At 44.3% G+C, this 23,293-nt stretch overlaps 1 protein-coding gene across 5 annotated transcripts in view; it reads right to left on the minus strand.

Annotated features, from left to right (window-relative positions):
* Positions 1-16,412: 16,412 nt before the first annotated feature.
* Positions 16,413-23,293, minus strand: part of armc3 (armadillo repeat containing 3) — a 303,392-nt gene continuing 296,511 nt past the window's right edge. For all 5 annotated transcript variants that reach the window (XM_041184977.1, XM_041184973.1, XM_041184975.1 and 2 more), the window contains 2 exons: positions 17,111-17,273; positions 16,413-17,000 (listed from right to left, as the gene is read on the minus strand). In XM_041184977.1, coding sequence (XP_041040911.1) covers positions 16,755-17,000; positions 17,111-17,273 — 409 coding nt within the window. In that variant the 3' untranslated portion in view covers positions 16,413-16,754. The remainder of the gene's footprint in view (positions 17,001-17,110; positions 17,274-23,293) is intronic.

Raw genomic sequence — 23,293 nt, forward strand, 5'->3', positions numbered from 1 at the left:
ACGTGACAGGTGGATAGCATTTTTAAACCATCACACAATGGCACCTGCTACTTTAGTCCTCAATGAAGAACCTTGGAAATGTTTTCCATGTTCAATATAAGTAATGTTGGTGCTGAGTGTTCGGTGTTACAAAGTGATGATTGACCCAAGTCGATTCCCACTGCTAAAAAATTTCTTATCTGTGGAGTAAGGACTGCAGAATCTCTGAGCCGAGGAACGAAAAGTTGAACTGCTATAATTTTTATTCGGTGAGGTGATCAATTTGCAAAATTGATCTCCTTCTCATTTACTGCTGAATCTCAGCTGGAATACTGGCTTAGTGAAAACACTAACTAATTACATATGGTGTAAATGGTCAATAATGACTTAAAAGGATAGTATATTAGAATATGATTGCATTACATCATGTAAGAAGCTATTATTCTGATAGCTTCCTTATATCCCAAGAAAAAACATTTTGTATAAATTCAATTTAACATCACTGTTCCCAAAAATGGTTACCTTGACTATTAATTCTGTTAGTGCTTCTCCATTTGCTGAACAGAAGGATAATAACAACAGGGGAGGTGCAAAGTTTACAAGCTGTAAATTTTTGCATGTGAATCGCCAGTTTTGCTATCAATGATAAAAAATGGGGAGCTGTAGATAAAATTATACCTGGGAGTTGTAACTATTCCACTGTCTTTGTATTGCCAACAGTAATTGCTTTGGATGAGCTGATGAATTTGAGCCCGAGACTTCTCAGGTACAGAATTTTAACAAAAAATATTGTTAGATCCATTTTAAATATCCAAACTGCGACAATTCATGCAAATATAATCAATGCCTTCAAATTATTTTACTTTTCTATGGCTGGAATTTTGCGCTCCCGTTGCCGGCTGGTGTCATGGTGGGCATGAGCGGACAATATGGCAAGAAGGCCAAAAACCAGTCTAAGTTGTGGCGAAACCAGTTTGCAATCGTCTGCTCCACCCAGCAATGGCGGCCGCATTTCCTGCCACCGCACGTTGGGAACCTAATTTCAATACTTTAGCATTTAATTATAAGCCCTGCTCGCTGGAATCATCCTCCCACACTGGATCATCCGGGCACGATCACGCTGATATGTTTCACAACTGTACATAAACGACATGCACTTGGCAAGCTGCACTTGGCTTGGGACTTGCAAGTTTGTTTGCCAAATTTGCTTTGGGCAGCATTCACGGTCATCAGCACCAGGCTTCACAGGAAGCACCACATCACTTTTATGGGGGCTCACAGGCAGGTCTCTACCTACCAGACCAGCCACTAGGGTGGCTTTGCAAAAGCTGCAGGGCTAAGGGCTTGCTTGGGGAAGGGGGAGAAGTGGCCTCAGGCAAGGGAAGAGGCTGCAGGGTGAGGGCTGTTCTGGTGAAGGGGGGTATCCCAGGGTATGTGTGGAGGCACATGTTGATCTGTGCATGGGGCTTCAAGATGGTGAGGGCTGAGGAGTCTCCAGAGGAGATAAGGCCAGTTGGAGATGTGAGAGTGTGTGTGAGAGAGTGAGTGGTGATGTCCCTTGAGCTGGCAGTGAGTGAGATGCCAGTGAATGCGTGATGGCCTTGTGAGTGCGCGAGTTTAGAGTGATGAGATGGATGCATTATCCTGATGGCACTGGATGGCCAACTTCTGTGCAGCATTGGCACTATCCACCTCTGCCACCACTTCCCAATCCAGAGTGGTGAGGCTGATAGGCCTCCTGCGGCCAGAGCAGGGGTGGAGGACATCACAACAGGACTCCAAAACGCATTCCAGTGACGCTTCGCTGAACTCTGCTTGGCTTTTGGAGCCATGTCTTTCACTGGAGCAGACCTGGGCTACAAGCATTGAGAACTGTTTGCACAGCTGCTGTTTAGATATGGCACCTGGAGTGAGGAAATGGTGAGGTAACGGCGTGGCTGGCAATTCAGAGGCCGCCCACCAGCGAGATGGCGTGTTTCCCTGTGGCTGCATCATTAATGAGGCAGGATTCGGACAGTACAGTGCTAAAACCCAACATTGCAGCAGGCACTACCGCACAGTGCAAATCTGGGGCAATTCCACCCCATGTCTTTATTACGTTACGAAGCTCATATTCTAGCATTGATTTCCTCAGTTCCATCAGATTGCAAGATAGTGCCCAAAAGGATTTTCAAAATATTTGAATTAATTTCTTTAATTCTCTTTGTTTTTTTCCTACATTGGTAAATTTGCAGAAATCCTTTTGAAAAGCTGGAATTTCTACCAATCAAACCATTGAATGTATCTTTCTTTGGTATTTTATGATTGTGCTAAGATCATTTTATTTACCCATAGGATTAATTGTATTGTATTTCAAATTCTTGCACTATCATTCCAGCCTCATTTATTAATTTTGGCTTAGTTCTTATCTATTTCTTTCTCTTACAATGTGGTTTGGAATCCTATTTTCTGTGCATGTTGTTTTATATTCATTCTTGTGGCCATAGTTTTAGGCTAAGGGGTGGTAGATTTAAATCAGAGATGAGGAGGATTTACTTTTCTCAAAGGGTTGTGAATCTGTGGAATTCACTACCTCAGAGTGCAGTGGATGCCAGGACGCTTAATAAATTTAAGGAGGAGATAGACAGATTTTATTTAGTAATGGGTTGAAAGGTTATGGGGAGAGGGCGGGAAATTGGAGTTGAGGCCGAAATGAGATCAGCCATGATCGTAATGAATGGCGGGGCAGGCTTGAGGGGCTGAATTGCCTACTCCTGCTCCTAGTTCTTATATTCTTATGTTTTTATGTTGACCTTGGGAAGCTCCTGGTGATGCCTTCTTCAAACACTGCATTCTGTGTGGCAAAAGTGTCTCCCACAGTGCTGTTAGGTAGGGAGTTCCAGGATTTTTGCCCAGTGATGATAAAGGTGATTTATGTCCATGTCAGGATGGTGTGTGATTTGGAGGTGATGGTGTTTTCTTGTACCCACTTGTCATTCTGAATGGTGGTTTTTGCACGTTTTAGAGTAACCTCTTAAGAAGCTTTGGTGAGTTATTTCAGCGCATCTTGTAGATAGTCCACGATAGTAGATAGTCCCTGCCAATGGTGCAGGGGTGAATGTTTAGGCTAATGGGGAAATGCTGATTAGGGATTGCTTTGTCCTGGACATTGTTGAGGTTCTTTAGTGTTTTGCAGCTGCATCCATCAAAGTAAGTAGCAAGTTTCCACCATACTCCCGACTTGTGCATTATAGATGGTAGACACTTGGGAAAGCCAGAAGGGTAGCCACTCAATGCAGAATACCCAGCTTTAGATCTGCTCCACTATCCACGGTATTCATGTGGCTGATCAAATTGGGTGTCTGATCAATGGTGACCTCTAGTTTATTGATAGTGGGGTATTTGGCAATGGTAATACCATTGGTCAAGGAGAGATAGTTAGCTCTGTCCTTGTTAGAGATCTTCATTACTTAGCACAGGTGTGGCATTAGTATTACTTGCCACCTACCAATTCAAATCTGGATGGTGTCCAGATCTTACTGCATGCAGTCATGGACTGCTTCATTAGCTAATGAATTGTGAATGAATCTGAACACTGTAATTTTCAGTGAACTACTCCACTTCTGACTTTATGATAGAAGGAAGGTCATTGGTAAAGTAGCTGAAAACAGAGGAACTATCCAGAGGAACTGCGACAGTGACGTTCTGGGACTGAAATGACTGGTCTGTAACAACCCCAACCATCTTCCTGTGTGCCAGGTATGACTCCAGCTGCTGGAGAGTTTGTCCCTGATCCTCATTGACTTCAATTTTACAGGGATTCTTGTTCAACTGCTGCATGATCCCAAGGGAAATCACTCTCGTGTCACCTTTGGAATTCAGTTCTTGTGTCCATGCTTGGACCAAGATTGTAATGAGGTCTGGAGCTCAGTTGTCCTGGAGGAACCCAAACTGAACATTGCTGCGCAGATAATTGGTGAGCAAGTGCCACTTGATAGTACTTGATATTACTGTTGGTGACTCTTTCCATCACTTAACTGGCCACCTACTTTAAAACTGCCCTGAGTCCCATTGCTGCATTTGTGGGTTTCACCCGTCAGTGGTGTCGGGGCTTGGGGACGAAAATATAGCCCTATGATTCTATAACATTGTTGTATTGCCCCTTCACAGGAATAGTTTAGCTAAGGGTACATTCTTTCACAATTACTTTTGTGGTTTTTTTGTCATTTTTTTCTTTTTCATAGGTGTCTACCCAGCCTCTGAATTTCAAAACCTTCCTGCCCAAAGTACTGACCTTTCCATCCTGTTCCTATCTGCCCAGAAATCTGATCATCTAATTCCCTATCCACTTGCCTAGTAGCCAGAAAATTATGGCAGGAGGTAAATATCAAATGCAAAAGCACAACAAAGAAAGAGGATCTGGCCTGCAGCGGTTCAACAAGGCAGCTCACCACCAACTTCTCAAGGGCGATTAGTGATAGGCAATAAATGCTGGCCCAGCCAGCGATGCCCACATCCCATAAATGAATTTTAAAAAGCAAGACAAAAATCAGGAAAGGAAAAAGAGTAAACAATTAGGAAGATACAATGAAAAAAAAGGAATGGAATTATTCTTTGGTAAGTAACCAATACTGTGAACTGTGCCACAACTCCTATTGTTGTAAAACAAAACCTTGTTGTTCAATTTCAGCATAAACATCTTCACAGGGACTCCACCAGTATTTATAGAAAAAATGTATATCTTCTTTCAATTGATTATGATAACTAGCATTGCAGCTGCATGACTATGGTTTGAATAGGATCCAAGGAATTTTATATATTTGTATTAAATTTATCTGTGTGTTCTAGATATTTTACATTTCAACTTCAAAAGTAATAAATGAAACAACACTGTGTCTTGATAATCACAAATGTAACTATTGTTAGCCACACAAAGAAATATTTGAGATAGCTGGATGCATCTACTTCAAAGCAGTGCACATCAGGCTGTACTGCATCAAACATGTTCTCCTATTGATCAGAAACATAAGATATTTTGAACCAGTTTTCACTTTGCCATGTGTGTTAAGCTTGTATTTCACAAGAGGAGTGACTTAAGGTTATAAAGTGTGATTTAATGGTTTTATTAACATCAGTGGGGATTCATAAATAAGTATGATTCAACGCATCTAATTTTTGATGTGGAAAAATCCAATACAATTGCATAATTTGCACAGGTGACAGAAAATTGTTCTGTAAGCATATGGTAGGAGTCACGTAAACTGTGCCTTTTAATTGCAGTTGGAGAATAATTTCAAGATTATGAATTGATTCAATGATGTACCTTTTTGGTTGAATTTTGGGAGACTCATATATGCTTGGTTTACTTTATCACAGAAACCGAAACATAACAAAAGAAACAATAATCTCTGACAAGGGCCAACTGAGAAAAGGTTTAACTATAGTGTGGTATTCTGCAATTCATGGCACAGAGAGGAAATATACATTAATTGTATATTTTAAATTATGTAAAATGCAGCTTATGTATAATCATTCTGTCCTGTCATAAAGTGCCAGTTGCAACATAGCTTAGATTAACTCAAGCTGCTATCAGTGCTCCACTAGGTCAGAAGCTAATGGGTTCTACACCAGAATTGACTATGAATGGAACTGTTCCAGATTTGCACTAAAGTGTGGAAGCAGGCGGGAAAGAGGATGTTTTACTTGCTGGCCGCGATAGTGGCTTTTCACGCCTAATCGTCCCATACCTGCCTCATTAATTATGCAGCCACAGAAAACAGACCGTCTTGCTGGCGGACAGCCTCTGATTTGCCCGCCAAGCTGTTACCTCGCTGCTTCCTCACATGGGGTGCCATATTTAACTGCAGCTGTGCACACACTTCTCAATGCTTACAGCCCAGGAAGGCACTAGTGAAGACATGGCCCCAAAAGCCAAGAAGAGTGCAGCCCCTGATTCAGTGACACATCGCTGCGATGCCTTCTAGACGCCGTGAAGGCCCACTGCAATGTCCTCTACCCCAGTTCTGGCCACAGGAGGCCCATCAGTCTCACCACTCTGGCTTGGGAGGCAGTGGCAGATGTGGTCAGTGTCAATGCTGCACACAAGAGGTCAGCCATCCAGTGCAGAAAATGGATGAATGATTTCATCCATGCTACTGTACTACTCTAAACTCTCACACTCACAAGGCCATCACACATTCACTAGCATCCCATTCACTGCCACTCAAGGGGCATCACCACCCATTCTCACACAGATACCTTCACACATCCACCCGGCCTTATCTCCTCTGGAGACTGCCTCCTCAGCCTCACCACCTTGTGGCCACTTGCACTGATCGACATGTGCCCCCACACACACACCCTGAGATGCCAGGCTTCCCCAGCACAGCCTTTGCCCTGCAGCCTTTTCGCTTGCCTGAGGCCACTTCTCCCCTTTCCCCAAGCAAGTCCTAGCCCTGCAGCTGTTGAAAAGCCACCCTGGCCTTACGGCTGGCCTGGTCAGTAGAGACCTGCTCATCAGCCCCCCACTAAAAGTGATGCGGTGCTGCCTTGCGAAGCCTAGTGCTGATGACTGCCTGTGCTGCCCGAAGCAAGGTTGGGAAAGAAACCTTGCAGTCCCGAGCAAAGTTCAGGTTGCCAGCTGCATGTGGCTTGTGTACAGTTGTGAAACACGTCAGCGTGATGCCTGGATGATCCAGCGTGGGGGTCTGATTCCGGTAAGCAGGGCTTATGACAAGATGCTGAAGTATTGAAATAGGTTCCCGACTTGCAGCAGTAGGAAATGCGGCCCGCCATTGATGGGTGGAGCAGATGATCGCAAACTGGTTTCACAATGGCGTGAAACCAATTTTTGGCTGCTTTGCCATATTGTTCACTACCCCACACCACCCCCCCTCCCCCCTCCAACACCCAGCTCACCATGACACCCAATGCCAACAGGACTGGAAAATTCCAGCCTATGTTTCCTAGCCTGCGGTTGTAGTGCTCCGCCGGGGCATGATAGTTTTTAAAGGTGCCACTCTTTAGCCGAGATATTTAGGTGGTACGTTAAAGATCTTATTTCATTATCCAAGAAGAATACAAATTTTCCTGAAGTCTTGACCAATATTCCTCCATCAACTAAAAGCATATGAACTGGTCATTCTTCTCATTTATCATTCCACATGTGACATGACTTGAGATGTTCTGACAATATGATATGGGAGTATATAAATGCAAGTGTTTCTTTCATTAATGTTAGTAAAGAAAATGAAACTGAAATTTAGCAGGTGGCCCAAAAATGCTGTTCCTTTACTTCTTACCTGGCTGTATACTACTATTGAGTCACTGACTAGCTCTTTATCTCTTCTAGCTATGTGCGATACTGCCTAAGATATAGCTGCTTTTTTTTTGAAGATATCCCTGCGAAGGACAATTGTATTTCCCATGACCAAGTTTAGGAGGTCAAACATCCACAGTATTCAAAGGCGAGTTTGCCTACCAAATTACAACTGGCTTAAAACAAATACTACAACAACCACAAGTACAATTTGCATTTGTATAGCATCTTTAACATAATGAAACCTCCAAAGACACTTCATATAGGTATTATAAAACAAAATATGACACTAAACCACATAAGGAAATATTAGGTCAGATGACCAAAAGCTTTGTCAAAGGGGGTTTATGAAGTGTCTTAAAGGAGGAAAGTGAAGTACAGGTGGAGAGGTGTAGGGAGGGAACTCCAGAGCTTGCAGCCTGAAAGCATGGTCACCAATGGTGGAGAAATTATGATTGGGAATGCACAAAAAGCCAGAATTAGAGGAGTGCAGATATCTTGGAGGGTTGTGAGGTTGGAGGAGATTACAGAGATAGGGAGGGGCAAGGCCACAGAGAGATTTGAAGTCAAGAATGAGAATTTTAAAATCATGACGTTGTTTGACCGTGAGCCTATGAAAATCAGCATGCACAGGGATGATAGGGGAATGGGACTTGCTGTGAGTTAAGACATGGACAGCAGAGTTTTGGATGACCTTAATTTTATGGATGATAGAATGTGGGAGACCAGCAAGGAGTGCACAGGGATAGAGGTAATGAATGAGGGTTTCAGCAGCTGATAAGCTGAGATGGGTGAAATCGAGTGATGTTACAGAGGTGGAAAATGGTCGTCTTAGTGATGGCATGAGTATGAAGTCAGAAACTCATTTGGGGATCAAATATGATACCAAGTGCACAAACATTGGGTTAATTTCAGACTGTTGCCAGGGAGAAAGATAGAGTCAATAGTTAGGGAACGGAGTTTGGAGTGGGGACCGAAAACAATGGCTTCAGTCTTCCCAATATTTAATTGGAGGACATTTCTGCTCATCCAGTACTGGATGTTAGATAAGCAGTCTGATAATTTAGGACAAAACAAAAACAGAATTACCTGGAAAAACTTAGCAGGTCTGGCAGCATCGGTGGAGAAGAAAAGGGTTGATGTTTTGAGTCCTCATGACCCTTATCTCTGTGATAATTTAGCAACTGTGGAGGATTGCTGAAATTGAGATATGCTATCATAGCTTTTCATCTTCCACTCATCAGGATAGAACTGCAAGAATACCAATTGTAAAGGGGACAACAATTTGTACTGCAAGAGAAGAGGCTGCTGATTGGTTGGCAAGTTGACTCTGATTGGTAGAGGCGTTGCTATGGAAAATGCACCAGGGAATTGTTTAACTGCCAAGCATTTGTTTAAATTCAAACCAGGCAGGTCGACTCTGATCAAGGCACTCCTATGTGGAATGAACCAGGGAATGGCTACCCCCCAAGCTTTTGTTTGCTTGAAAAAGGCACAATGAGTGGGCATGTTCTTTCTTTTTGCAAAGGACAGGGCCCTGTGTAAATATATGTAGCTTCTAGCATGAATTAGTGAGCTACATTGTGAGCCCGACTTGTGATATTAAATTGTCTTCGACAGCATGTCTCTTTTTTTCAGTAATACTCAAGTTCTGTACTACCAAGAACTATTTTTATACCCAAGACAGAGGCACAACAAAGACCAAATTTGGGATATCAACAACATAGTTTGACTATTTTTACATAGGTAAGAACAGGTCAGATAGCTTTTGAATATCCACACATTGTGCCTTTTACTGTCCTGATGAGTGCAAGATGAAAAGCTTCGACAGCATGTCTCCTTTTTCAGAAATGTTTAAGTTCTGTACTACTAAGCGACTAATAATGGAGGAGTCGAGAAAGGTGGTGGTGAGGTACAGCTGGTATTGTCAGTGTACATGTGAAAACTAACATCATGCCTTCCAATGATGACACTAAGGGGCAGCATGTAGATGAAAAATAGGAGGGGGGGAATCAAGGTTTGATCCTTGGGGGATGCCAGAGGTAACAGTGCGGGAGCAGAAGAGAAGGCATTGCAAGTGATTTTCTGGCTACAATTAGATAAGAATGGAACCACATGAGAACAGTTCCACCAAGCTGGTCAACAATGGAGAAGCGTTGGAGGAGGATCGTGTGGTCAACCATATCAAAGCCTACAGGTTGAGAAAGATGTCACTGTTACATAGGATGTCATTTGTCACTTTGCTAAAAGCCATATTGATACTATGGCAGGGACAGAAACCTGATTGGAAGGATTCAAATACAGAGTTCCAAGGAAGATGGGTATGGACTTGGGAGGCGACAACAAATTCAAAGGCTTTGGCGAGAAAAGGAAGGTTGGAGATAGGACGGAGGAGGTCGGGTTTTTTTTTGAGGAGAGATGTGATGACAAAGATTTAAAGTAAAGAGGGACAACACCTGAAGAGAGAGAACCATTTTACAAAATTGGCTAACATGGGGTTCAGGAGGAGAAGTTAGGTGATCAGTTTAGTGGATATAGAATCGATGGAACAGGAGGTGGGTCTCTTGGACAAGATGAGCTCACAGAGCGTATGTGGCGGTAGACGAGAGAAACTATAGGAAGATGCACAGAGGACATTTACAATTCAATGGGATGGATTGACCACATGATCAATTCCAAACACCTTAAATAATCTGAGATGAGATGCCCATTCAAGGACAATGACAACACTTGATCCATGCATTCGATACACCAGACAATAAGGCATGTTCCCTGAAATTGAAGAAATAGCTGTCCAACAAAACAAAAATCCACTAAATAATCCATAATAGACAAAAATGTATTATTTATTGAAAAATTTTCATTCTTAACACCTTCAATCAGAATTCACACAGTGGCTATGAATGACTACTTTAAACTATTGGTAGCATACCACTTGGTTTATGTAAATAGGCTTTTTTCTTGTTCCACAATGAAACATGGATGGGAATTTTCTTGGAACTGGTGCTGCTCTGTTGCCATAACTGCACTGGAAATGAAACAGAAATGTTGCTTATTGGCATACTGTGGTTGCAGTATGTACTATCAACAGGATGCACTGCAGCAACTTGTGAAGCTTACTTAAGAGCAGCTTCAGCAGCTCAAAACTGGGCATCAGTGAGGCGCTGTATGCCAGCAATAGCAGCATAATTGCATTCCACCACAATCTGTAAGCTGTGGCCAAGCATATCCATTACTCCTACCTCATCTTCAAACCAAATGGCCAAAGTGACAATGGACAGTGTACAAGAGCATGTTGGAAGCAGCATCAGCCATACAAGGAAACGAGATACCAGCTAACCTGATGAAACTATAACACAGGTGTACATGTATGCTCAGCAACGAGCATGAGGAAAGAGATCCCACAACAATAGATCAGGTCAAAGTTCTGCAGTCCTCTTGCATTCAGCTGCAAATAATGGTGTGCAATAAGGCAACTATGGCAGAAGGCTCCATGAACATCCACATTGTTAATTATGACAGCCAGGCAATGGAAAAGGCTGAGGAGTTCACAACCATCTTTAGTGGAGATCCCTCATGGCTTCCTCTAGGGACTTCCACCATCGCAGATGCCAATTTTCAGCCAATTCATTTTGCTCCACATGTCAACCTTGAATTCGAAGTAGCATTTTTGCCTGAGTCAGAAGATTGGATGTTCAAGTCTGATTCCAGAGTTGAGCGCACAATCCAGGCTGACACTCCATTAGAGTACTGAGGGATTGCTGCATATTGGAGTTACTGTCTTTTGGATGGGAAGTTAAACCAAGAATTACTCAGGTGCATGTAAAAGACTCTATGGAACCATTGAAGAAGAGCTCCTAGAGGAGTGCCAGTGGCTCTGTGATGTGTGAACATGATGTCTTCTCTCAGGATGAGGGCTTTCATGCACCCACCGCTGCCACCCCATTCCACCATGCCCTTGTTACCAGTCATCCCAGACTCCTGCTACCTATGCCGTGCTGGTGCAGTCCAAAGCTGAGCCCTGAATGAATGTGAGATGGCAATAAGATAAGGATGAGTATCAGTTTTCAGACGGGGATGTGAGGGGGTCCCTCACAATGAAGAATGAGTGAGCTGCTAGTTATGTTGGTTTGAGGAATGTTGTACAAGAGAATGTTGGGAAAGTCACACTGTGGGGGTTGGGACCTGTAGGTAGAGTACCACCCTAATTAGGTCATTGAAGCTCTTGAAGAACTGCATCCAGATTTGACAGATCACATGCCTGTTTTTGACCGTGCACACCACTTCCAGCCACACCCATTTGATCAGAGAGGCTGGCCTCTATCTCATGGCTGTGGGGAACAATACTTTTCTGTGGGCCCTCATAATCGCAGCAGGACCTTGAGTGAAGAATCAGAGAACTAGTGGTGGGGTGTGCATGGGGACAAGTTGTGAGAAGCACACAAAAAGTCTCCAAAGGGATGTGTGGCAAAAACTTGCCAGATGGAGTATAATATGGGAAAATGTGAGTTTGTTCACTGTGGTAAGAAGAGAATAAAATCAAAATATTATTTAAATAGAAAGAGACTACAGAATGCTGTAATACAGAGGGATCTGGGTGACCTACATGAAAGACAAAAAGCATGCAGGTACAGCAACTAATTAGGAAAGCAAATGGAATGTTGGCCTCTATTGCAAAGGGATGGAGTATAAAAGTAGCAAAGCCTTCCTATTACAGTACAGGGTGTTGGTGAGACCACGTCTAGAATACTGTGTACAATTTTGGTCTCCTTATTTAAGAAGGGATATACTTGAATTGGAGAAAGATCGGAGGTTTACTAGGTTGATTCCTGGGATGAAGCAGTTGTCTTATGAGGAATATTTTGAGTTTAGAAGAATGAGAGGTGATTGTATTGAAACATACAAGATTCTGAGAGGGCTTGACAGGGTAGATGCTGAGATGTTTCCCCAAGAACTAGGGAACGCAGCACAAAGTAAGGGGTTTCCCACTTAGATGGAGATGAGAAAGAAACTCTTCTCTCAGAGGGTCACTAATCTTTGGAATTCTCTAAGCCAGAGAACAGTGGATGCTGGATCATTTAATATATTCAAGGCTGGGATGGTCAAATTTTTAAACTACAAGGATGTCAAGGGTTATGGGAACAGGTGGGAAAGTGGAGTTGAGGTCAAGATCAAATCAGCTATGATCTTATTGAATGGAGCAGTCTCGAGGGGCTGTATGGCATACTCCTGCTCCTTGGTTCCTATTTTCTTTCTATTTAACTAAAACTAATGGTGAATTTACTTACAAAGAGATGAATGGTCCTGTATCTTTAAGATGTTGGCTGAGAATTCAGTTCTGAACAGTAGCACAGGACCAATAATTTATATAGATTTTTCATTTCCCACCTATTTCCATTATTTTTAAATCTTTTATGCTCCCCCACTCCCACTAGAGCTATACCTTGAGTGCCCTACCATCCATTCTTAATTAGCACATTGGTTTAGATAATATCACCAACTTCAACACCTCTGTGTTCTTTTGTCTGTGACATCTTTTGATGATCTGCTCCTATACCAACACCACCCCCCTCCACCGCCCCGCCCCCCCCCCACCCCCCGCCCCCTCCACCTTAAACCAGCTTATATTTCCCTCTCCTTGTAAAGAAAGATCAGTTCTGTTGAAGGGTCATGAGGACTCGAAACATCAGCTATTTTCTTCTCCGCCAATGCTGCCAGACCTGCTGAGTTTTTCCAGGTAATTCTGTTTTTGTTTTGGATTACCAGCATCTGCAGTTTTTTGTTTTTATCTTTGTGTTTAATTGACTGCCACTGCTCTTCAAGAAATGCCTACCTTGAAGAAGTTCTGTTCGTCTCTGCGACAAGATTTCCGTATCTCTCTTTTGCCTTGTTCACCTTCATTGCTTTCCATTTCTCTCCTGGTGTTTGACAAGGTGTTTACTAAAACCCGCTTTCACAGCCATATCTCCTTTCTCAGTGACTGTCTCCGTTTCCGACTTACCCCACGTGGATTTCAACTGAAATTCCACCCCTCACATTTCGAACCCACCCAGGATTACAGGTATTTCCAGGACATAAAACGTTTCTCGGACTGCTGTTCCCATCACATTCTGAGATCCACACTCAGTGCCATGCGCCGCCATATGAACACACTCGACCTCTCCCTCCAGCAGCACCGCTGTACCCTTTTTCAAAGCTGCGCGTGCCCCCAGTTTCATTTTATTCTTCGTGTCATCCGACACCTCAACAAGAAACTTTTTCTCTTTCTCTCAAGTGCTAAGGAGCGGAAGCTCCAGCAACTCATCGACACCAACACCCATCTAGGACCCTCCACCCCTGCCTGACCCTCCGTCCCCACCCCGTCTTCCAATTCCAGCCCCAGCCGTGTATTCACTATACCACCTGACCTTCCCCTCTCCAACGCTGAACGTTCAGTGCTTAGCAAAGGACTTAGCTTCATACCCTTACGCCCTCATCTCAATGAATTTCGGGCTCGGCACGATGCTGAACTCTTCTTCTGCCGTCTTTGGCTCGAGGCTCACTTCTTTGGGCAGGAGTCCTCTCCCCGTTCAACGGATCCTTTTACCCACCTCCAATATTCTCCCTCTACCTGGACCCATCCCTCTGGATTCTTACCTTCTCTTGATCTTTTCATTGAGAACTGTCGGCGCGACATTAGTCGTCTAAATTTCTCTGCTCCTCTCACTCATTCTAATCTCTCTCTCTCTGAACTTACTGCACTCCGTTCTTTCAGGTCCAACCCTGACATTGTCATCAAACCCGCTGACAAGGGTGGTGCTGTTGTTGTCTGGCGCACTGACCTCTACCGCAGAGGTTGAGCGTCAACTCGCAGACAGTTCCTCCTACCTCTCCCTGGACCATGACCCCACCACTGAACATCAAGCCATTGTTTCCAGGACTGTCACTGACCTCATCTCCTCTGGGGATCTTCCTCCCACAGTTTCCAACCTGATAGTCGCCCAACCTCGGATGGCCCGCTTGTACCTCCTACCCAAAATCCACAAACAGAACTGTCCTGGTAGACCGATCGTGTCAGCTTGCTCCTGCCCCACGGAACTCATTTCTTGTTATCTTGACTCCCTTCTCTCTCCCCTTGTCCAGTCCCTTCCCACCTACATCCGTGATTCCTCTGACACCTTACGTCACATCAACAATTTCCAGTTCCCTGGCCCCAACCGCTTCCTCTTCACCATGGACGTCCAATCCCTCTACACCTTCAACCCCCACCAGGATGGTCTGAGGGCCCTTAGCTTCTTCCTCGAACAGAGGCCCGAACAATCCCCATCCACCACTACTCTCCTCCGTCTGGCTGAACTTGTTCTCACACTGAACAATTTCTCCTTCAACTCCTCTCACGTCCTCCAAATAAAAGGTGTGGCTATGGGTACCCGCATGGGCCCCAGCTATGCTTGTCTCTTTATGAGGTATGTGGAACATTCCTTGTTCCAGTCCTACTCCGGCCCCCTTCCACAACTCTTTCTCCGTTACATCGACGATTACTTCGGTGCTGCTTCACGCTCTCGTTGGGACTTGGAAAAATTTATTAATTTTGCTTCTGATCTCCACCCCTCCATCATTTTCACGTGGTCCATCTCTGACACTTCCCTTCCCTTCCTTGACCTCTCTGTCTCAATCTCTGGTGATAGACTGTCCACCAATATCCATTACAAGCCTACCGACTCCCACAGCTACCTTGACTACAGCTCCTCACACCCTGCTTCCTGTAAGGACTCCATCCCATTCTCTCAATTCCTTCACCTCCGTCGCATCTGTTCCGATGATGCTACGTTCAAAAACAGTTCCTCTGACATGTCCTCCTCCTTCCTTAACCGAGGTTTTCCACCCATGGTCGTTGACAGGGCCCTCAACCGTGTCCGGCCCATCTCCCGCGCATCCGCCCTCATGCCTTCTCCTCCCTCCCAGAAACATGATAGGGTCCCCCTTGTCCTCACTTATCACCCCACCAGCCTCCGCATTCAAAGGATCATCCTCTGCCATTTCCGCCAACTCCAGCATGATGCCACCACCAAACACATCTTCCCTTCACCCCCCCTGTCGGCATTCCATAGGGATCGTTCCCTCCGGGACACCCTGGTCCACTCCTCCATCACCCCGTACTCCTCAACCTCCACCTATGGCACCTCCCCATGCCCACGCAAAAGATGTAACACCTGCCCCTTCACTTGCTCTCTCCTCACTGTCCAAGGGCCCAAACACTCCTTTCAAGTGAAGCAGCATTTCACTTGCATTTCCCCCAACTTAGTCTACTGTATTCGTTGCTCCCAATGCGGTCTCTTCTACATTGGAGAGACCAAAAGTAAACTGGGCGACCGCTTTGCAGAACACCTGTGGTCTGTCCGCAAGAATGACCCAAACCTCCCTGTCGCTTGCCATTTTAACACTCCACCCTGCTCGCTTGCCCACATGTCTGTCCTTGGCCTGCTGCATTGTTCCAGTGAAGCCCAACGCAAACTGGAGGAACAGCACCTCATCTTCCGACTAGGCACTTTACAGCCTTCCGGACTGAATATTGAATTCAACAACTTTAGGTCTTGAGCTCCCTCCTCCGTCCCCACCCCCTTTCTGTTTCTTCCACTTCCTTTTTTTTCCAATAATTTATATAGATTTTTCTTTTCCCACCTATTTCCATTATTTTTAAATCTTTTATGCTCCCCGACTAGAGCTATACCTTGAGTGCCCTACCATCCATTCTTAATTAGCACATTGGTTTAGATAATATCACCAACTTCAACACCTCTGTGTTCTTTTGTTCTTTTGTCTGTGACATCTTTTGATGATCTGCTCCCATACTAACACCACCTCCCTCCACCCGCCACACACCCCCCCCCCCCACTCCCCACCCCCCACCCCCCACCCCCCACCCCCCCACACCTTAAACCAGCTTATATTTCCCTCTCCTTGTAAAGAAAGATCAGTTCTGTTCAAGGGTCATGAGGACTCGAAACGTCAACTCTTTTCTTCTCTGCCGATGCTGCCAGACCTGCTGCGTTTTTCCAGGTAATTCTGTTTTTGTTATCAAGTACAACTGTTTGACTCATGATTTAAAGCATTGTGTAGGAGGGACATTAATAATGATTCTTTCAATGATAAATGCTTCTGTCATTACAACTTTATTATTTGCTTTACAATTTATAATGTAAAATAATATGCTGAACTTGTGAGAATGTTAACAGGCAAAGAGGTATTTAAGCGTTTGTCTTTATGAAAATCGAGTAACAAGTTAAATGTTCATCAACTGATAAAGAAATAACATAGAGGATGATCTGAGATATTTTAACTAAACAAATTGGAATGGTGACTTAATGGTCAGTTTTATGAAGGTATTTATGATTTTGCAGCAACATTTTGCAATGTGTTTAAGTCTATTAATGTTGTCAAATGCAGAGACATTTGCAATTTATGTGTTTTTCTTAAAGTTATCTAGGTACCAAGACAACTACTTACAACATTTACAAGGTGTAAGTTTACAACCAGTATAACTTTCATAGTGTGCTGCGTCTGGACTGTCAGTCCTCATCAAGTTGCCAACTTGGTACATGAGATCCAAGATGTATATCGTTGGTGGAATGAAAAGCCCAGGATTATCGTGAGATGGTTGGTCAATCAACTTGACTTCATTCCAGGCTCGGTTGTAGTCTCCACGAACCAGACTGCAACTGATCCCTATTCTATCTGCTAAAGCCTGAAAAACAAATGAATTTATTAAGCAAGTTATTACAGATACTTTAAATTGCTTCAATATGGAAACTGTATGAAAGTGCAATTTAATTGTTTACCAGAAATAAAATCTACCTTAAATAGAAGGGCTCTGTGGTAGTAGATTCCTTTCTGAATTTTCCCAATGGGGATGATGTTAGATTTTAATTCAAATTTCAGGTCAGCAATGTGAAGTTCCCAGGTGAATTCATGAAGCTTTTCCTTGTTTAAAGGTCCACCCATCTTTTCAGAAACAAACCTAGTATTGAAAATTAAACAAAGTAAAATAAATCAATTGCTGATGATGGAGCAAAGGGATAAAATGAACAAGGAAAAGGAAGAGGCCAAGGGTGGAACCTTGTGGGACTGTGGATATCACCACCAAGGCAGGAAGTGCCACAAACTAAGTACAGACAGTTTAGGGAAAAGAGGCATGAAGTTCAAATTAATCACTAATTTCACAAAGTTCTGCCAGTTTGCGAAGGTAGATTCTGATCAGTATCTGAAAATATCTTGCATATTCATAAAAGAGCCTGAGCAGTTATGAACCTATGCAGTTTCAATGTGGGATTCCTGAGAATAATTTATCTTCTTTCCTGATGCTTTCTTCAAGCTTTCTAATCTTTGAAACAAGAGAATTTCAGCATGGAGATTTACAGTATGACTGATTTGTGACTGCAGCTACTGGTTGTCCTCAATCTCTGTGATGTTCAACACACTGAAGCATCCCAATTTCCTCTTTGGCCCTCTCTGATAGTTTGCATCTGCAAGATTGCTTGGTTCTATCCCTATCCAACAAATCTCCTGCTGTTGCTTCCCACCCTACCTTGGACAGTAACTTTAAGAGTACCCAACGCTTTACCATTTCTTTTGCTCCTTCATGTTGCCTCTTGGCAACATTAAGTGTTAGTATAGGGTCAGTTTTCATACGCATGCTGATGATATCTAGCTTTTCCACTACCTGTAATTTTGTGATCAGATCTGTGTTGTTAGACTGCTTGTCTGACATCGTAATCCTGATTACAAATCCTTAACAGGCAGGAGGTTTTTTAAATTTTCCATTTTCAGGATATGAGTATCATAGGCTAGGCCAGCATTAATTGCCCATCCTTAATTGCCCTTTAGAAGGTGGTGGTAAGCCGCCGCCTTGAACCGCTGCAGTCCATGTGGTGCAGGTACACCCATAGTGCTGTTAGGAAGGGAGTTCCAGGATTTTGACCCAGTCAAAGTGAAGGAACGGCGATATATTTCCAAGTCAGAATGGTGTATGGCTTGGATGGGAACTTGCTGATTCCATGCATCTGCTGCCCTTCTCCTTCTTGGTGGTGGAGGGCATGTGCTGGGAAGGTGTTATCTAAGAAGCTTTGGTGAGTTCCTGAAGTGCATCTTGTAGATTGTACACACTGCAGCTGCTGCGCGCCATTGGTGGAGGTAGTGAATTTTGAAGGTGGTGGCTGGGGTGCAAGTCAAGTGGACTATTTTGTCCTGGATGGTGTTGAGCTTCTTGAGTGTTGTTGGAGCTGTACTCATCCAGGCAAGTGAAGAGTATTGCATCACACTCTTGACTTGTGCCTTGTAGCAGGTGGACAGTCTCTGGGTAGTCAGGAGGTGAGTTACTTGCTGCAGAATTCTCAGCCTCTGACCTGCTCTTGCAGCCATGCTATTTATATGGTTGGTCCAGTTCAGTTTCTGGTCAATGGTAACCCCCAGAGTAGTGGGGGCTTAAGTGATGGTAATGTCATTGAAGGTCAAGGCGAGATGGTTGGATTTCCCCTTGCTAGAGATGGTTATTGGCAGCCACAGTGTGGCATGAATGTTACTTATCACTTATCAGCCCCAGCCTGAATGTTGTCCAGGCCTTGCTGCATATGGACACGGACTGCTTCAGTATCTGAATGGTTTTGGGCAATCATCAGTGAACATCCCCACACTTGACCTTATAATAGACAGAAGACCATTGAAGAAGCCGATGAAGATGGTTGGGCCTAGGAGACTGCCCAGAGGAACTCCTGCAGTGATGTCCTGGGACTGTTATAACTGATCTCCAACAACCTCAACCATATTCCTGTGTGCCTGAGGTGACTCCAACCAGTGGAAAGTTTCCCCCCTAATTCCCATTGACTCCAGGTTTGCTTGGGCTTCATGATGCCACATTTGGTCAGATGTTGCCTTGCTGTCAAGGGCAGTCACTCTCACCTCATTTCTCCTACACCACTTTGGACCAAGGCTGTAATGTTGTCAGGAGCTGAGTGGCTCTGGCAGAAACCAAACTGAGCGTCACTGAGCAAGTTATTTCTGAGTAAGTGCCACTTAGTGGCACTGTTGATGACACCATTCATCACTTTGAAGATGGTTGCAAATGTTTCAGCCTTCTCTTTTGTACTGATGTACAGGGCTTCCCCATTATTGAGAATAGGAATATATGTGGAGCCTCCTCCGCCTGTTTGTTGTTTAATTGTCCACCACCATTCACTGGATGAGGCAGGACTACAGAGCTTAGGTCTGATCTGTTGGTTGTGGGATCGCTTAGCTCTGTCTATTACATGCTGCTTACACTGTTTGGCATGCAAGTAGTCCCTTGTTGAGGCTTCAACAGATTGGCACCTCATTTTTAGGCACACCTGGTGCTGCTCCTGGCACGTTCTCCATTACTCCCTATTGAACCAGGGTTGATCCCCTGGTTTGATGGTAATGGTAGAGTGGGGATTATGCCGGGCCATCAGATTCCAGATTATGATTGAATACAATTCTGCTGCTGCTGTTGGCCCATAGCACCTCATGGATGCTCAGTTTTGAGATGTTAGATCTGTTTGCAATCTATCCCATTCAGCATGGTGGGAGTGCCACACAACATGATGGAGGGTATCCTTAATGTGCTGACGGGACCTCTTTTTCATTTCGATGATCACTCCTACCAATACTGTCATGGACAGATACATCTACGACAGGGAGATTGGTGAGGACGAGGTCAAGTAGGTTTTTCCCTCTTGTTGGTTCCCTCACCATCTGCCGCAGACCCATTCTAGCAGCTATGTCCTTTAGGACTCAGCTAGTTCAGTCAGTAGTGATGTTACCGAATCACTCTTGGTGATGGTCATTGAAGTCCCCCACCCAGAGTACATTCTGTGCCTTTGCCACTCTCAGTGCTTCTTCCAACTCCTGTTCAACATGGAGGAGTACTGATTCATCAATTGAGGGGGCATGGTAAGTGGTATTCAGCAGGAGGTTTTCTTGCCCGTGTATGATCTGATGCCATTAGACTTCATGGGGTCTGGAGTCAATGTTGAGGACTTCCAGGACTACTTCCTCCCAACTGTATACGACTGTGCCGCCACCTCTGGTGGGTTTGTCCTGTCAGTGGGACAGGACATACCCAGGAATGGTGATGGTGGTGTCTGGGACATAAGGCAAAATTTTACGGCTCCTCCTGCTGGAGAGATCTTCCGGTCCCGCCGAAATCAATGGAGTTTTAAAATGCTCGTTGCATTTTCTGGTCCCCGTCCCGGCCCCACGATGATGTGGCTGTAAAATTCCTCCCATAGTGTATAAGGTATGATTCCGTGAGCAAAACTATGTCAGGCTTAAAGAAAAACTCAGCAGGTTTGGCAGCATCTGTGGAGAGAGAAACAGTGAATGTTTCGACTCCAATATGTGTCTTCTTTGGAACTATATCAGGCTGTTGCTTGACTATGGAATAGCTCTCTCAATTTTGGCACCAGCCCCCAGATGTTAGTAAGGAGGGCTTTGCAGGGTCAACAGGGCTGGGTTACTGTTGTCATTTCCGGTGCCTAGGTCAATGTTGGTTGCCCATCCAGTTTCATTCCTGTTTTTAGGCTTTGTAGTAAATTGATACAACTGAGTGCCTTGCTGGGACATTTCAGATGGAATTTAAAAGTTGGTCTGGAGTCACGTGTAGGCCAGACCAGGTAAATTTCCTGGTAAAGGCAGATTTCCTTCCCTAAAAGGACATTAGTGAATCAGATGGGGTTTTACGATAATTGGCAATGGTTTCATGGTCACTATAACTGAGACGAGCTTTTCATTCCAGATTTATTAATTGAATTCAAATTCCACCAGCTACCATGGTGGGATTTGAACCTGTGTCCCCAGAATATTAGCCTGGGCCTCTGAATTACTAGTCCAGTGACAACACCATTATGCCAGCACCTCCTTATAAAAGGAATGGTGCAAAAGGAAGGTCTAAGATGGTGGGGTGTGGTATTTGGAAGAGAGTTTGCGCTGCACTCCAAACACATTCCTGCTCCATCCCATCTTAATACCGTCTTCAGGTATGGGAAGCCTGCCTACCCAGAGGAGTCAGGGCCTAATAAAAGGTGGTTTCGTCCCAATGACATCTTTAGGAAACATTTGCCATTTTAACTGAGGCTCATGTCGTCCTTGCCTGATAAGGAAACCCACAGTGTCCCTTGCCCCACGCTTCCCTTTCCTTCCCCAATCACAAACCATATTGAATTCACTCTGCCCTCCAGCCCCTGCCCCACTAACACCACCTCCTCATTTCACCACGCTGGGGACTGTTTCCCTGAGTTCCTGGAAGCAGCTTGACCCAGCTGTGAATTTTGGCTTCCATCCAAAGACAATGGTGCATCATTCCCACTTGCTTTGGCTGGGAATCGACATCCTGAATATGAATGAAGCCGGAGACTTAAATGATTTAGGACTTGCAATAAACTCTTTGTGGGGGTTTATTTTCATTTCCACACCACACTTGCCCCATTACTGCCCAGTTAAAATCAGGATTCAGGTTGTGGATGAGGCAGAATTTTTTCTAATTGAAAATCGGGAAGGTTGCAGCAACTCATTCAGCTAACATCAAAAATTCTGAACTCTTGTCTTGACTATAATTCCCTCTTTTTTTTAATTCATTCATGTGATGTGGGCATTGCTGGATAGGCCTGCATTTATTGCCCATCTCTAATTGCCCTTGTTCAGGGGGGGCATTTAAGAGTTAACCACATTGCTGTGTATCTGGAGTCACATGTAAGTCAGACCAGACAAGGACATTAGTGAACCAGATGGGTTTTTATGGCAATTGACAATGGTTTTAAGGTCATCATCAGACTTTTAATTCCAGATTTAAATGGAATTCAAATTTCAACATCTGCTGTGGTGGGATTTGAACCTTGGTCCCCAGAGCATTACTCTGGATCTCTGGAACGCTAGTCTATTGAGAATACCACTATTCCATCACCACTCCCTCCCCCCTGCCCCCAAAAAAATCCTTGGCTGTATGCTCAACCCAAACCAGGCACTAGTATTGTATTTGACCCTGAGTTGAGCTTGAAGTCCACATCTTATCTATGAATGCTTACTTCCATCTCCAATAAATTACATGCCTCTGCCTTTACCTCACCTCTACTGTGGCTAAAACCCTTTTGACCAGGAAGCTTGGAAGTTATGACTTCATATCGTTTGTCTTTTTTTCAAGCCTGACTGACATGCATGGCTTCCTGCCGGCAGGGGTCACTCTGCAAAGCCCTCCTCACTAACATCTGGGAACTTCTTCCAAAATTTGGAGAGCTGACATAGGTTAGGTAAAGAATAGCCAGACACAGTCATACTCACAGAATCATGCCTTTCACCCAATATGCCTGATGCCTCCATCACCATCCCTGGGTATGTCCTATCCTGTTGGTAGGGAAGATACACCAGGGCTGATAGCGCTGCAGGGTGGCCAACTCATGTGCAGAAAGATAAGGGACTGTGACATGGGGGTCTGTTGGAGTGGGTGAGGAGGGGAATATGTGCTGCCAGAACTGAGTGTGGGGTGGGGTGACAAACTGTGAGAGGGTGAAAACAGGAGGAGAGTGGTTATTGCATATGTTCAAGACTTAAATGAAAAATAGTGAGTCAGATGCATGCTACCCTGGACACAGGACAGTGGGCTCAATTGTGGGACAATCCAGTAAAATAAGGGATAGTATGTCACCATGCAGCACTGTGGCATAACATCGGGAGGGAGTAGCTATGGGACTCCTCAATATTGACTCTGGACCCCATGTAGTCTCATGGTATCAGGTCAAACATAGGCAGGTATATCTCCTGCTGATTACACCAACTGCCCATAGCTGATGAATCAGCATTCCCTCATGTTGAATATCACTTGAAAAAAACACTAAGGGTAGCAAGGGCACAGATATAGTCTGGGAGGGGGACTTCAGTATCCATCATCAATATCCAAAATTGCTACTTTTTCTTTTTTTTTCCATTTATTCTTTCAAGGGATGAAGGCATTGCTGGCTAGGCCAGCATTTGTTG

The sequence above is a fragment of the Carcharodon carcharias genome, chromosome 3 (assembly GCF_017639515.1).
Source record: "Carcharodon carcharias isolate sCarCar2 chromosome 3, sCarCar2.pri, whole genome shotgun sequence".
NCBI lineage: Eukaryota > Metazoa > Chordata > Chondrichthyes > Lamniformes > Lamnidae > Carcharodon > Carcharodon carcharias.